Source organism: Drosophila subpulchrella, chromosome X (assembly GCF_014743375.2).
Source record: "Drosophila subpulchrella strain 33 F10 #4 breed RU33 chromosome X, RU_Dsub_v1.1 Primary Assembly, whole genome shotgun sequence".
NCBI lineage: Eukaryota > Metazoa > Arthropoda > Insecta > Diptera > Drosophilidae > Drosophila > Drosophila subpulchrella.
In genome coordinates this window covers 23,765,455-23,780,436 of record NC_050613.1, presented here as the reverse complement: position 1 = coordinate 23,780,436, position 14,982 = coordinate 23,765,455, and the positions used below count along the sequence as shown (strand labels likewise).

Below are 14,982 nucleotides of genomic sequence, written 5' to 3'. Positions count from 1 at the left end.
TAAAATTGAAATAGAAACAATTCCCAGGTACATAAGTCGTTCGCAGACCAACAGTCTGAAAACAGTGAGACTAAAAAACAAGATAATCTATACTTAAAATAAGGGAAATACAAGATTCCCAAAAAAACACGTGGCGGAAAAAAAATAGCTGTGAAAAATATTAATTTTTGATGTGAAAAGCAACAAATGGTGCATATAATAAACAAATAAACAAATCTGTGAAAGCATTTAAAAATCTTATTGAGTGCAAAGTTTCTAGGGACAAAAAATAAGATATGTTTGTTTTTGAAACTTATGTTTGTGGTTAAAATTCGTTAAAAATTAATATTAATAACATTAAACCACAATTCTTACTTTTGTGTACGTAAACAAACGTGGCTATTTAAATAAAAATCTCAAACATCTCTTATTTTCAGTCCCTGGAAAAGTGTTATTTTTTTTCCGCATCTGCAAAACCAATGAATGTTTTAATAAATAATAAAAAATACATAAATAGTGTGTGCTATATTTTTCTTAATAATTTTTTACAACAAAATAAAATAAATCAAGTGACCGAAAACAAAAGTTTGCAAATTTCTTCTCGATATTTTTTTAATTTTCTTATATTTTTAGACAAGGCTGATGGTAAAAATGGATGGCTAAGTCGATCCATTTTAAGCATATTATCCGAGGAACTTGTTCTGTCCCACAACTTGGAGGGGGCCAAAACAAGAAGAAGCTCAAAGTCTACCCAAATTTCGTCCGCGCCTTGTTAAGTAAGTTTTTATTGGGGCCGAAAGTAACTATTGTTTGTAAGTTTAATTTTTAAATGACTTCTGGGATTTTTACATTGAATACCAAAGATAACACATCTTTTATTATAAATAAAACTTACAAATAATGATTACTTTCGATCCCTCGTTTTTATTTTCGTCTCGTTCTATTTTCAAAACTAATTTTTCTTCTAATACTAGATTCAATCGCTCGGAGCCCTCGGAGCCTCCCGAAAAGGCACTGCAAAAAGCAATGAGGTGCGTGAAAAACCAGATGCTGAAGAACCGACGACTCCGATAACACCGGGAACCCCCGAACTGAAATTTTAAATAAAAATAAATAAAAATAAAAATTACAATTGAAATTATATTTGCTGCTAAGCGCTCAACGGGTGCCGAATGTGTGCCTTTTCTACTGCCTAATCCAGCGCTCAACGTGTGCCGAATGTGTGCCTTTTCTACTGCCTAATCGAGCGCTCAACGGGTGCCGAATGTGTGCTTTTTCTACTGCCTAATCCAGCGCTCAACGTGCGCCGAATGTGTGCCTTTTCTACTGCCTAATCGAGCGCTCAAAGGGGTGCTCAAAAATGCGCCGAATGGGTGCTAGTTTTTATGCACTGATGAACCCTAGGACATGCCCATGTTAATTTGAGCACCTAATCCCATATAAATTAGGCGCCTATTAGGCGCTGAGTGATGAACTTTTTGCAGTGATTGAGTGCCTAATCGGCGCCGAATGGTACTGCAGGGGAGTTGAAATTTTAAAGGAATTTAATTTGAAATGCAAACAATGCAGCTCACACATACACACATACACGTGAGTATGGGAAGTGCAACAAAATGGCAATGAAACATGGGCAGCGAAATGAGCAGCAGAGAATGAGCAGCGCAGCAGCAGCGGCGTCGGCAGAGGGTACACACGAAGAAAGAATTGCATATTTGCACTTAATAACATAATTTCAAAAATGTTGACAATTTTGGGTAAGTGAATTTATTATTTATTTTAAGTTCAAAATTTCCTATAACTTATCAATTTATTAAAATGACAGTAACTTTTATCGAAAATATATTTCGTACCTATATTTTATATGTAATAATAGATTCCTAGTAATAGTTATAAATCAGTTATATAGAAAATGTAGAAAAAAACTAAAGACTTAGATCAGATAAATCCTTTTCACTTAAAAAAATCAATATATTTTTTTATAAATTTTTTAAAACAACAATTAATTTGGTTTACCATAAATATTTAATATATTATGATGGAAGTAATCTTTGTAGCTTCTGTTTTCTGTTCTAGTACGTCGCCTCTTTTCCATTGAAAGAACATTAGTGTCATTATAATCCGGTAATTCACTAGGTCTTAGATTTTTAAGACTTACTTAGCTGTAGAGCAGTTTTATCATTTTTCTAAAAGTAGATAACCTATTTCAATTCGATCCCGTCTAAATGATAGTCTGTCTTACAGATAAGGAAATGGTTCATGTGAAGATAGTTAAGATATTAAAAAAGCATGTATAAACGATATAATACATTTATTTAATAGGACCATGTCCTTGAAATGTACCATGGTCCTTTAAAATATTCAATTTTCTTGGCAAGAAATACGTGCCTCTATCGATCATATAGTAATATAATATATTTACTTTTCCAACTGCTATGTACATTTTACCTCAAAGCTCAAAGTTTAGATACCTTTGCACTTTTCCACTCTTTTTGCTTCGTTTTTAGTTATTAATTAATGTCATACAGGCGGACATAGTGCGACAAAGCAAATTGACACCGGAAATTGGGTAAAAGCGGAGCTCTCTGCGTGGGCAGTTGACTTTTCCGGAGGAAGCTGGGGAAAGTGGGGAAGGTGAAGGTGGGAGAAAGGGGAGAAAGGGGTCACAGCGCTTGACTGGCATTTGTTGTGTCCAACTGTACTTTCTGCCTGCCACAAACACACACACACACATGTACAGACGAAGCACGCATACACATGCGCCAAGTTTTAATCATTTAAAATCGTAACTGTTATTAATATTTAAGGCTTCCACATAATGGTAAGCGTACACACACTCAAAGGCAGTTACACTCTCCCCGTAAAAAGTGAACTTAAATTTTTAAAATATTATTAATTAGACAATTAAAAGAAAAAAGTATAGTTATGATTCGTAACCTGATAATAGATTATGCCTATAAAAACAGTCCCTTGTAGATCACATATTCGCATATTTTTTCAATACTTAACCAGATTAATAAAAACTATATTAATGATAAACGTATGTAGTTATAAAGTTCTTGTGATAAAAACTATTATAGTTTTTAAATTTTTTTAATTTAGTTTTATCTTTAAAGCTATTAAATTAGTTGCCAAAACTAATGTAGATCAATAATTCGTATTATTTCAAAACCTTATCAGACTATCATCAGATGTAATATCATAATGATAGGGTTATAAAATATTCAAGATAATAATATATTTTTAGAGATTGTCTCATATTTTGATATATTCATTTATTTTTGAAAATAATAATAGATAATTAGAGTTTAAATGTGGTTTCCAAAATGAAACACCTTTGACCCACTGTGCCTCATGTCCGTTGCGGCTGTTCGCCCACATGACCACCACCACCCCCTTAAGCACATCCCCTTACCAACCCCCCCCCCCCCCCCACACTCTTAAATATCCGAGCGCCAATTTAAATTTAATATCGACGCATGGGCAATCCACCACCGACACACGCAGGATACTCGCAGGACACTGCTGCTCCTTCGGCTCCTTCTCGCCTCTCGTAAATCTATTTGGCACATTCATGCATAAAGTATTTAGTATCTTTGAGATACCTTTTTAACCGCATGGCAACTACACAGGGGCAGGGGGAGGGGGAGTTGAAAGGGGGGGGGGGGGTGGCCATGAGTTGGGGGATTGGCAGGCGTCAAATTCATATGGCAGCCAACCAAAATGCGCGGACACTGGGGGAAAATCGGGAAAAGGGGGTGGGTACGTGGGTACGTGGGCCCAGCGGCCGACACTTTCACTTGCAAATGTCTGTGTTTGTGTCCTTGCGAGTGCGATTGTGTGTGAATGAGTGTGAGTGAGTGTGAGTCAGTGTGTGTGAGCTTTCGAGCCCAAATAAATTAATTTCAAATGTAAACTCGGAGAGGACAGCAAATACAATTTTAACTGAAGACACGCACGTATGTGCAAATAAATCCAAAGGAGAATTTCAAAATTTGGTAAGGGATTGACTTTGCTTTTGGATTAAAAGCTTATAAACAGGGCGGATAAGAGGGATCAGTTATTAAAACTATATAGGAAGTTTAGGCATTTTTATCACATATTAAAAAAAACAGATATTTTGGTGTTTGATTAAGTTGCATTGTGGAATAGAAAGATATTTGATTAATATACATACATATAAGGTATAATACATAAGATTTGGTTAAAGAACAGTTTTGCTAAAAATATATGAATTTATGATAAAGATAGTTTATGGAATAGATATTTATTTATATGGGATAGGAATTTTTTCAATTTTACTTCAATACGAATCAAATTTTATGGTAAATGATATATATATGTATAAACTTATGAAAAAGATAGATAATGGAATCGAACGTTTTATATAGGCTAGGAATTTTTGTGATTTTTGTTTAATACTAAAGAAATTCTTTGGTAAATGATCATTATATTTTCAAGCTGTAATCAAGACGAAAGTAGAAATTTTAGAGCCAAGTGGATTTCCATTTCCCCAACTCCCCTGACGGATTACTGGCCAAAACTCCACCTTGCTGTGGGGCTTATGTGCCCGCCTTTAAGCGTAGTTTCGTAATGGCCAGGACACTTTCTCCACCCCCCCTTTCTTCTCCACCCCCCTGGAAACTCACACACACGCTCACCACTCGCAAAGGGATAATTTACGAAATTTGAATCTTAGAAATTGTTAAAAGCATTCCTCTTTCTCCAGCAGCATTCTCCCTCTTCCTTTCACTTTCACTTTCCACTTCCCTTTCTAGAGAAAGGCACCGCATGTGTGTGTATGTGTGTATCCGCATGTATTTCAAAATTGCAAAATGTCTACCGTGGACATTCAAAGTCAGCATCGCCAGCGTCCGCCAAGGCAAATTCACCCCCCACCCCCCATTTCCATACAGAGTACACTGTAAGAAACTCATGCAGTTTCGTGTGACCTAAAAAGAAATATCTAAAAATTTAAACAATGCCCTAACAGTGAAACATTTTTTAAGTGATTTTCTAACAAGATTTAAAATATTTAAAAATTTGTTTTTTTACCATAAATGCATGTGTTATATTGAATAAAATTAATATGATCCAATTACTTTAGAATAATTTTAAAAAACCATTTTTTTTAAATAGATAAGGAAACAATTTTTTTTTTAATATTTTTTTTTAAAAGGTCATACGTTTGTATAAGTAATATTTTATTTGTTTTGATACCCTGTTTTTTACGAGTAAAAATGTTCCTTGTCTTCACAAAAATAATTAAAAAAACTAATAGCTGTAATACATTTAAATTTCCATAGCTATACTTGGTACCTTGAATCCCAAACTGATTGCTTATAAAAGTAATACCCTAAAACTTGTATTATTTTAAGTATTTATCAACATTATTAATAAATGGGTAAACCATTTCTGTGTCTTAAAATACTTGGTACTTTTAATCGCCACATACATATAAGCAACTATGGCGATTAAAAGAAAAACAATGCAAATTTTATTATTATAAACATTTTAAATTTATTACATTCCATTTCTGCCAGTGTACTAATCTGCCTGTCTCTCTCCAACTTTGCAACTTCGGCCCATACATCTTGGCTCGACGTCCTTGCCCCAAACTCATTTGTACATCGCAGTCCCCCTGCCCCATTGAAATCCGACTGACTGACATAGCTTCCCCCCCCTGCCCCCAACACCGCCGCCCCTGGGCTGTCACCCCCTGTCCAATACACTAGATATGTATACGTAACGGACAGTCAAATTGGGGGTGGTGGGTGGTGGGCGGCATGCGTTTGGAGGAAGGGTTGGGGGTAGTGGCTGCCTTTGGATTTTGGACTTGAAAGTAGCGCGATAGACGAACACATTTGGTTTCGTGTGCGTCTGTGCACAGACTCCCCCTCCCCCTCCGCCTTCCCCTTCCCCCTTCCCCCCTCCCCCCTCTCATCCTTTTTGGCCAACTGCTTCCTGAACTGTTTTAAATGTGTGACAGCCGACAACAAACCCCTCCGCCGCCCCCTTTCTCCTGGCACCATAAGCGATTCGAGGGGGTGATGGGTCCTTCCAGCCTCATCTAAGCACTGAGAAAAATTTATTTTACGCAAAAATAATTTTTCCTGATTTTACACATAATTTAAAATAAAAAAAATAACTAGCCTTTTCTACAATATATCATATATGTATCATATACGTATCGAACTCAATCACACTTTTGTTTATATCATTAAAAAAAACACTATGCCTTGAGTTATAGTACTATTATTAACTTTTTCTTAATATTTTCCCGATTGTTTCGAGGGTAACAAACTAATTTTATTATATTGATTCTAATAAAATATCTCAAGCAAAAAATATGAAAATAGTTTGAAAAAAAAAACATTTTTCAAAAATCATCAGGTAGGCGAAATACTCGAACTCGTTCTATATGGTAAGCAATTTTTTCCAAACACTTTTATTTAGTACAAAAAATTTGTTATTTTAAGGGAAATGGTTATCTTTTGTATGAACATCGGTGGAAATTCAAAATTAAAATTTTACTTTGCCTTGAGCCCTTTTTCTCCCAGTGCACTCCTGTTGTCCTAGCTGTTTTTGCTTGCCCAGTTTTCGAAAATGTAAACTCATCATAAGTGAACCAGCATCAGCATGTGTGTGTGTGTTGTCCAAAAGGAGCCAACGCAGACATCGTTGACTTTGTTGTTGGGGGGGAGTGGGTGAAAGTGGGCGAAAGTGGGTGGTAGTGGGTGGCAGTGGGCGGACATTGTGCGTGGCAAGTGTTGTGAATGGACATTCCACTCCAAAGGCAGATGAGAATGAGAAAGTGGGAGTGAATTGGTGGTGGGGGTGCTGAAAATCAGGGGGGGGGGGGTGGTTAGGAATGGGGTAGTGGGAAAACGAACGAATTTTACAATTTTCCTTTCCTGCTGCTCACTGTGTGTACACATGGGTGTACACATAAATGTATGTATGCAAATGGCGAGGGTTGTCGCAATAGTTGTATCACAATGTAAAATCTCTAGAAAGAATATTTTAAAAAATACTCTCAGAAAATATAGTGCTTAAGTGGAAAAAGGTAGTTCCCCTTTTTCGCCCAAAAAAGTCATCTTGTTGGATGCCATAAAAGAAATAAAGGTCCAAATGTGGAATGTCATGCCTTGTTGGACTCGTAGTTTAATTTCCAATCCATTGACATTCATACCTGAAAATTTTTCATTTTTGCCATTTTTTGCAAAAATAGATGATGTAACCCCTTACAAAAAATGCGAAAATTGGTCAAAAAATAAATGTTGCTTAAAGTGATGGGGATCGTTTGCAAATGTAGCAAGCTGTTCAAAGCTGTCGGTATTTTAGTTGTAGGCCTTGATTTGGCCAAACTACGATTGAAAAACCGCAGAAAAAATGAGTATTTTTGACTGAAATCGAATTGCCAGTAAAAATCGCCAAAAAAATCAGTTTTTTGGATGCCATAATAGAAATAAAGGTCCAAATGATGAATGTCATACCTCGTTGGACTCGTTGTTTAATTTCCAATCCATTGACATGTAGGCCTGGAAATTTTTAATTTTTGCCATTTTTCGCAAAAAAAGGTGATGTAACCCCTTACAAAAAATGCGAAAATGGGTCAAAAATTAAATTTGTCTTAAAGTGATGGTGATCGTTAGCATACGTAGCAAGCTGCTCAAAACTGTTGGTCTTTTTACTGTGCGCCTTGATTTAACAAAACCACGATCGAAAAGCCGCAAAAAATAAGTGTATTTTTGACCAAAACCAAAAACCCATTTTTATACCTAAATTTACACTACAAAATAGTATTTTTGATCGAAACTAACTTCGGGTTTCCGAAGTAAAGTTTTTTATTTGTTTTATAATCGATGTGCGCTGCTGGTTAATCTTCTTGATTTGTATATATCCTTTTTAGTGGTAATAGATAACATATATGTATGTTATTGAAGAGTGAAATGTGAGATTTACAAGACATTGTTCGCTTCAAATTTACACATATTAATACGGCTGAAATTGAATAGTGTTATTATTATTGTTTGAGTAAAGCTTTACATTTAGACAACTTTACCAAAGCGGACTCTCATATTGTTGGCGCTGGCGTCCATGCAGACGGACCCAAAGATGAGTTGACTTTTTGACTAGATCACTTGCCGTCAAATCGTTGTTCTCCCTCTGAAACTTGCGCACGAAATTAATTTTGGCTACGGCGGAGCCCAGACGACAAGGGTCGAGAGTCCTCAGCACAGGGCTGGGTCTCCTCTTGATGGACTTGGATGGCTTCCATTTCTTCTTGTTCTTGGACTCCCTCTCACGGGCACTGGGAGAGCGAAATGTGCTGCGTTTCTCCCGCTCAGATTTACCGGGGTTTTGCCCTTTGGACTGATTCTCAAACTCCTGAGGTGCACTTTTTATAACGGTCACAGGTTCTTTCTAACAAACGATTGTTAGAATATCAGTCACGACTAAGATATTTCCCGTGCTTACCAATTTTCTATAAAAATCCTTATCATCAGGGGTCAACTGATTCCACTGTCTGGCTCCGAAACGTACCATGTCCTTCGGGGAAACCCCGCAGTGCGCCTTTTTATATTCTCTTAAGAAGTTCAGGTAACCATTGTTTGTCACGCGCGCAACTTTTTGAAAGTTGTAAACTCGGTTTTGAAGAGCATTTCTACGTTTTTTTCCGTCCATAGTTTATTTTTGTACGAATCTAAAATTTGGTTCTAACACGATACTGAACGACACTGAATAATGAATGCGAGTACTGATTCTGATTGAGAAGCTATTCTCCCAGCTGTCTGGGATATTTTTTTAAATCTTAAAAAAGGCTACTGTGAAATTGTTTAAGCAAATGATATTTGCTTTAAACCGAAATATCTTTTTTCGACCTAAAATTCCGCGATTACCTGTCGTATGAGTAATATTTTTAAGTAGTCCTTAAATATAACCGGTTGACAGGGTTCTTCCTTGTTTTATTTTTTCTAAGTTAAAAGCATCAAATAAATATGTACATATGATATAATTAAAAATGTTCTTCCCTGGCCTTATGGTTAAAAAAAATGTTTTTATACTTTGTTTTAAAATATTTGGAGGCTGTTTTCTTCACTCATAGAAAGCACATATGGAAAGTGAGTGGGTGAAAGTGGTTGTGTGTCCAAATGCACGTGGTGCGGCGTCGTTTTCGTCGTCTGGCCTGCCATCAAAGCCAACCACCGGCCACAGCTTTCGTCCTTCGTCCTGCGTCCTGCGTCCTTCTTCAGCTTCAGCTGCTGCTTTTGCGTAATTTTCGAGATTATTTCGCACACACACACGCAATAGGGGGGTTGTGTGGGAGGTGGGTGGGCAGGGGAGGACCATGGACACACAGCCATGCATAATGATGTTGGCTTGTCCTGGACAGCAGCAGGCGCCCACTGGATGGGCCGATGGGTGGTTGGGTGGTTGGGTGGTTGGGTGGTTGGGTGGCTGGGTGGTCTTGTCGTAGTTATTGCTTGCGGGCATTCATTTTAATTTTAAAACAACAGCAGAACGAGCCAAGGCCTAGAACACACAGTGCTTACAAATGGCAATCAATTTCAGACGCACACACACACCCACACTCCTAGAACCCTACACCCACACACAAACACACACACACATGGTTACAAGGGTTGTGCGAAGCACTCACATTGCCATCTTGTTGCGAACATCTCTGGAAAATTCGCAGCAGCGAGGCGGTCAAACGAGCAGCGACGAATGGAAAATGGAAAATGGTTAAATGGAAATTGGCAGTTGGGCGAAAGAAGAATTCCTTATTCCCTGCTGCGAAGAAAGCCCCGAATGCACTATAAATAGAGATATAGTAATGATCTTAAACAAAAACTGAAGGGAAGGATAGGTACATATATTATATATTATATATAGAGATATAGTAATGATCTTAAACAAAAACTGTAGGGAAAGATAGGTTTATATATTATATATAGGAAATACAAAAGCACATCCTTTGCTAAAATCAAATTAATAATCTTTCTTATTTATTTAATATTTTTCTTAAATGCATGTACTTATACCAAATTGCTTTACTTAGGGTTTAATAGTAACTTTAGGACCACTACGTATGTATAATATCTGATCTCTCTGTAGGAAGAAAAATGAATATATTTATTCTTTGGGACAATATATCTCCTTATTTTTGTTGCTTTGTAAACCTTATTTTAAGATATTTGGTTTTTTATAATGGAAATTTAAAAAACAGGTACCAAAAATCGGATCTCTCTATAGGGATAAAGATTATATTTATTCTTTGGGACAATATATCTCGTTATTTTTGTTGCTTTGCTAACCTTATTTTAACTCCTTAAACAGGGACCAAAAATATACGTTCTTATAAGATATCAAACACCAATGAGGAATTAAACTTGTATAATCATTATTATAAATCATATTACTTACAAAAAAAAATGTTCATAAAAATCTAAAGAATATTCTATTTGGGGGTTTTAATCATAAAACTATTAGGTAATCTTTATTCTTTTTACTTATATCACAATTAAAAGAGCAAAAAACTAAGGCAGATCTATAAGAATCGTATACATAAGATGAGGTTACTTCAGTGAAGCTTTTAAATTGACTAGGAAATATTTTATGGAAGATATTTATGCCACAATTCCGCATGGAATCCGATTAAGGCATCAAATGGCGCAAGTTGCGACCATCAACTATAAACGATTGCATTGGCCCTTGTGGGCTGCCTAATCATTCTCTTCTTTTTAGACGTTTTTTGTCTGGTTTTTGGGATTGGGTTTCGGTTTAATAGAGATAGAGATAGAACCCAGCTTGACCTGCAAACGCGGCAGCTGGAGTGTGAGCTCCATTCATCAGCGGCCAACGATATTCGGATGGTCGAAATGGAAATGTACCCTTAATCCCATTCCCTCCCGCTTTCCACTGCTTTCTTCTGCTTTCCCCAACTGCGAACTTACTCCTTTTGCTGGATGCCTTTCAGTGTCATTAGTTTTGAATAAGCCATAAATTAAAGATTAAAATATATGTCCGTGCATATAAATATATTTGTGTGTGTGTGTGTGTCTATATGGACAGTGGAGTCCTTCTTACATGGCTACCCCCTTTTTTGGTAATGGGCAGCTGGAGGGGGGCGTTTGCTAACTGGCAGTGGGAGGGGGGCAAGTTAAAGTGAAAGTGAAAGGGAAACATAAGTCCAACAATGGCCCAAAGGCTGCCTAACGACATTGCCAGGGGTGGAGTGTGAGGGGGGTTTAGGGGGGAGGGGGGCAGGGGGGCAGGACAATGACGAAGGCGCTTTAAGCAGCCCCCCTCCACGCACACACACGTGGACCAACCCCAAAAGGCATTACAAATTTGCATATGTGTGGCCGTGTCCATGTCCATGTTTGGTGTCCCTGTGTGCGTGTGCCAAAAACTGCTGGCGTAGGTAAATTAGTTGCTCTATGAATGTGTGTGTGTGCGAAGGTGGTGTGCACTGTTATCGAACACTCTCATATTCCCAACAATCTCCTCCTTCACTGAAAAAAATAAAGGTTGGTATAGGTATCTTATATCCTTTAAACATATTCTTCTTGATTTGTTAGGGATAGATAATAATATTCCCAACAATCTCCTCCTTCACTGAAAAAAATAAAGGTTTAAAAGCTAACAAGAGAAGAGGATTTTATATAGGGAGTATAGTATAAACATATCTTGAAGAATCTTGAAGAATGAATTTTATTCCATTATCTTATAGTATTATAAACCTTGGTATAGGTATCTTATATCCTTAAAACATATTCTTCTTGATTTGTTAGGGATACATAATAATATTCCCAACAATCTCCTCCTTCACTGAAAAAAATAAAGGCTTAAAAGCTAACAAGAGATGATGATTGTATAAACATATCTTGAAGAATCTTGAAAAATGAATTTTATTCCATTATCTAGCCTAGCTTAAGAATTTTCGAAATGAGATTTTAGAGAATTATAAGGTATTATATTATAATGGTTATATATTATATATTATATATAATGGCTAGCATAGTTGCCTTCCTTAAAACATATTCTTCATGATTTGTTAGGGATAGATAATAATATATATTATTTTTCACTATTGTAACACTTTGTCTTTCTAGTTCATCAAAATCGCCTGATCCATATCCTATAGCTGTCATTTTAATACGGGTTTTCGAAAAGAATTTTTGGTTTCTTAATAGTTTTTAAAGCGGTTTCAGATTAGTAAGGATTATTTTTCTTTAAAGATTCTTAAGAGGTTATATGTTACCCAAAAACAATTTTAATAAAACACGAATATTTACTCATTATTAATATGATATTAACGATTATGGATACATCCTTATCTGGCTACAATTTGTTTTTAGTTTCTAAGAAAAGTTCCCATACTTAATAATACGATTTTTCTCTCAGTGATTTCATCTGCAGTAGGAATGTTCCTTTAAAACCGTAAGTTTATGCGTGTGTCTGTGTGCGCTGAGTGGTTTGGGGTGGCGAAATGGGGGAAGGGGGGTGGTAAAGGGGGCGAGCAGCTTGGGCAGTTGTTGGCCAAGCACACACACACACACACTTGCGTAAACAATAGACAAGTTGAAATGCTCATCTGACGCATGCCCAACAAAGTATGCAACACAATTGGGCTAACTATGTTGCCTCCTGATTTATTGGGGGTGTGGTTGGGGGTAAAGGGTTAGATTTTTGGGGAAATCATGTTGTTGTTTGTGTGAGCTTGTATGTAAGTGTGTGTGTGTGACAAACAATGGCCAGGAGGAACATGGAGCAACCCTTACAACTCACAATCTACAACCTACAACCTACAACTACCATTTCCATTCCCATTCTACAAAAGGCGAAAACTACAAATGAATGCCCACCGAATCCCTCACAGTTGGAGTCGCCTCTTGTCTAAGCCAAATATTTCGCTTCCCAGTTTTGATTATCAAAATAACTTAATTTATGTGGCCCCAGCTATGAGTGTGTGTGTGGAATTGGGAATGCCAGAGAGTTTCTACTAAATGGCAGCTTAAATGACGTAAATGTAGCATTGCTGCTGGCCCTTTTTTGGTAAAGATGAAGGCATTAGGCAAAAGTTTTACCCCAAAAATGTTCAGAGTTTGATTGTCATTGCCCCATCCCCATACTCTTTCATTGTGATTGCTCCTGGTTCGGCAATAACTATTAAAATAAAATGCCCAACTTTGCCATTCATTAAACACTTGTCTCCGGCGATCGCTTGGTGTATCTCACAGTTTAACGATAGTTTGTATCTCATTCCGCAAAATAGTAGGACGTGAACGATTAAAACTAATGGCATTGAAAAGGGTTTCAGGTTTTCCATTCGGAACCTCAAAGTATTTGTAGATATTGGACTATAGAACTTAGATATTAAAAGATAATATATTATCCAAAAACTACTTAATTTTAGGAACAGTTTCCAGGGAAAGACCTTCTTGACTCAAAAGATTACTATTTAAAAGATTTACATCTATAATCTATTTTAATAATAATTTGATGTTCATCCAAGGTTTTCTTTGCTTGCATTTAATACTCTGAAAGGGATATGCTTGAACGTCCATGAAAAATATATTTATATTAATAGGTACTGCTCATTATTTACAAAATCAATTAAATATATGGATTAGAGCAAGGAGTTCATTACAAAGGCCAGCGTTATTGACTTGTTTTCTTGATGATTCCAGTCCATCAACTCCCCTTTTTTAGGATCCTTTCCTTGGGCTAAGTACTTGAGCGCAAGGATTGAGAGTGAAAGGCCCACCAGGTCCAATTAAACATAATTGCCGACCTCCCAACTCAACCCGTGCCCTATAAATCCCCCCCCCACCCCCTCCTCCTGTACTGTCCCTTTCAAACAGCTGCAAAAAAAGTTTTCAAAGAATGGGAACAAAGGAAAAAAACGAAGAAAATGATTGGACCCCCTCGGTAAAAAGCTGCGAATACGCAATGCCCGTTCCTGGCCCTTGGTCCTTGGTCCTTGGTCCAGTAAATAGAGCCCAGGTCCTCGGACACCCCAGCATCCCCGGGAGTGTGCCAGGCGTGTGCTGGGAAGGGTTGGTCCAGCCAAACTGGGTAAATGAAAATTGGCATTTATATAAATAAATTCAAAATGCAAAGTGAGACGCAAAAAAAAAAAGAGAAAATTATAAGAACGAAAGTTGGGAAAAAAGGGTGGCTGGCTGAATGGGTGGAGGGTTAAACGGAGATTGAGAGGCCATTAAGATAATCAATCTCATTAATAAAAAGAAATTCTTTTTGCATCAGTGAGTTGATGCTTGGGGAAGCTGAAAGATCCAGACACTAGCAAAAGAGATCTCTTTTCCATAAAGTTCGTCTCTCTGGCTTCTAGTTTTAAAGGTTTTTGGTCCTCCCCCTTGTTGGGCAACTGACCGGACTGAAAAGTCCTCTTACTTTTACTCTTTCCGGTCCCTCACACTACCCCTACCATTCTCCAACCTACACGTTTTTTGCTTACTTTCACTTTCAGCCGACATTTTTCTTAACATACCCTTTTCCAAAGAGGTTATTCACTTCGACAATCCTAAGAATTATATATACCTGTTTTGTTATATCTTCGATTACCAATGTTTTGACCATTTTCCATTTAAAATTGTAATGATATAGTATGAATACAAATAACCGAGGGAAATGGTAACAAAGATCTAAATCTCAAGGATCATATCATGAAATTAATTTGACGATATTACAATCGTTACTTGTAGAGTGAGAGATATATTATTATATTTAAAAATAATAGTTCCTAGAAATAATAGTTCCTATAGGAACTATCCCTTTACCCTCGACTATCAGACTTGTTAAAATGAGTTCCAAGGGTATCCCAACTTTGGTGCTCTGGGATTCATCCAGTCACTTTCTGCCCATTGAAACACCTTCTTTTTTCACTAGTTCCACCCCTTTTACAGCGCGGTCCGTTCGCAAAAAGCCCAAGTCCTTTCGTTTTTTATTTACTCGCCTTGGAGCGTGCATTTT

At 37.0% G+C, this 14,982-nt stretch overlaps 1 protein-coding gene across 1 annotated transcript; it reads right to left on the bottom strand.

Annotated features, from left to right (window-relative positions):
* Window positions 1-7,820: 7,820 nt before the first annotated feature.
* Window positions 7,821-8,737, bottom strand: LOC119557514 (protamine-like protein 99C). Its single transcript, XM_037870287.1, has 3 exons — window positions 8,458-8,737; window positions 8,042-8,403; window positions 7,821-7,980 (listed from the first exon to the last, which is right to left on the bottom strand). The coding sequence occupies exons 1-3, from the start codon at window positions 8,662-8,664 to the stop codon at window positions 7,938-7,940; spliced, it is 612 nt and encodes a 203-aa protein (XP_037726215.1). The 5' UTR covers window positions 8,665-8,737; the 3' UTR covers window positions 7,821-7,937.
* Between the last annotated feature and the right edge of the window lie 6,245 nt (window positions 8,738-14,982).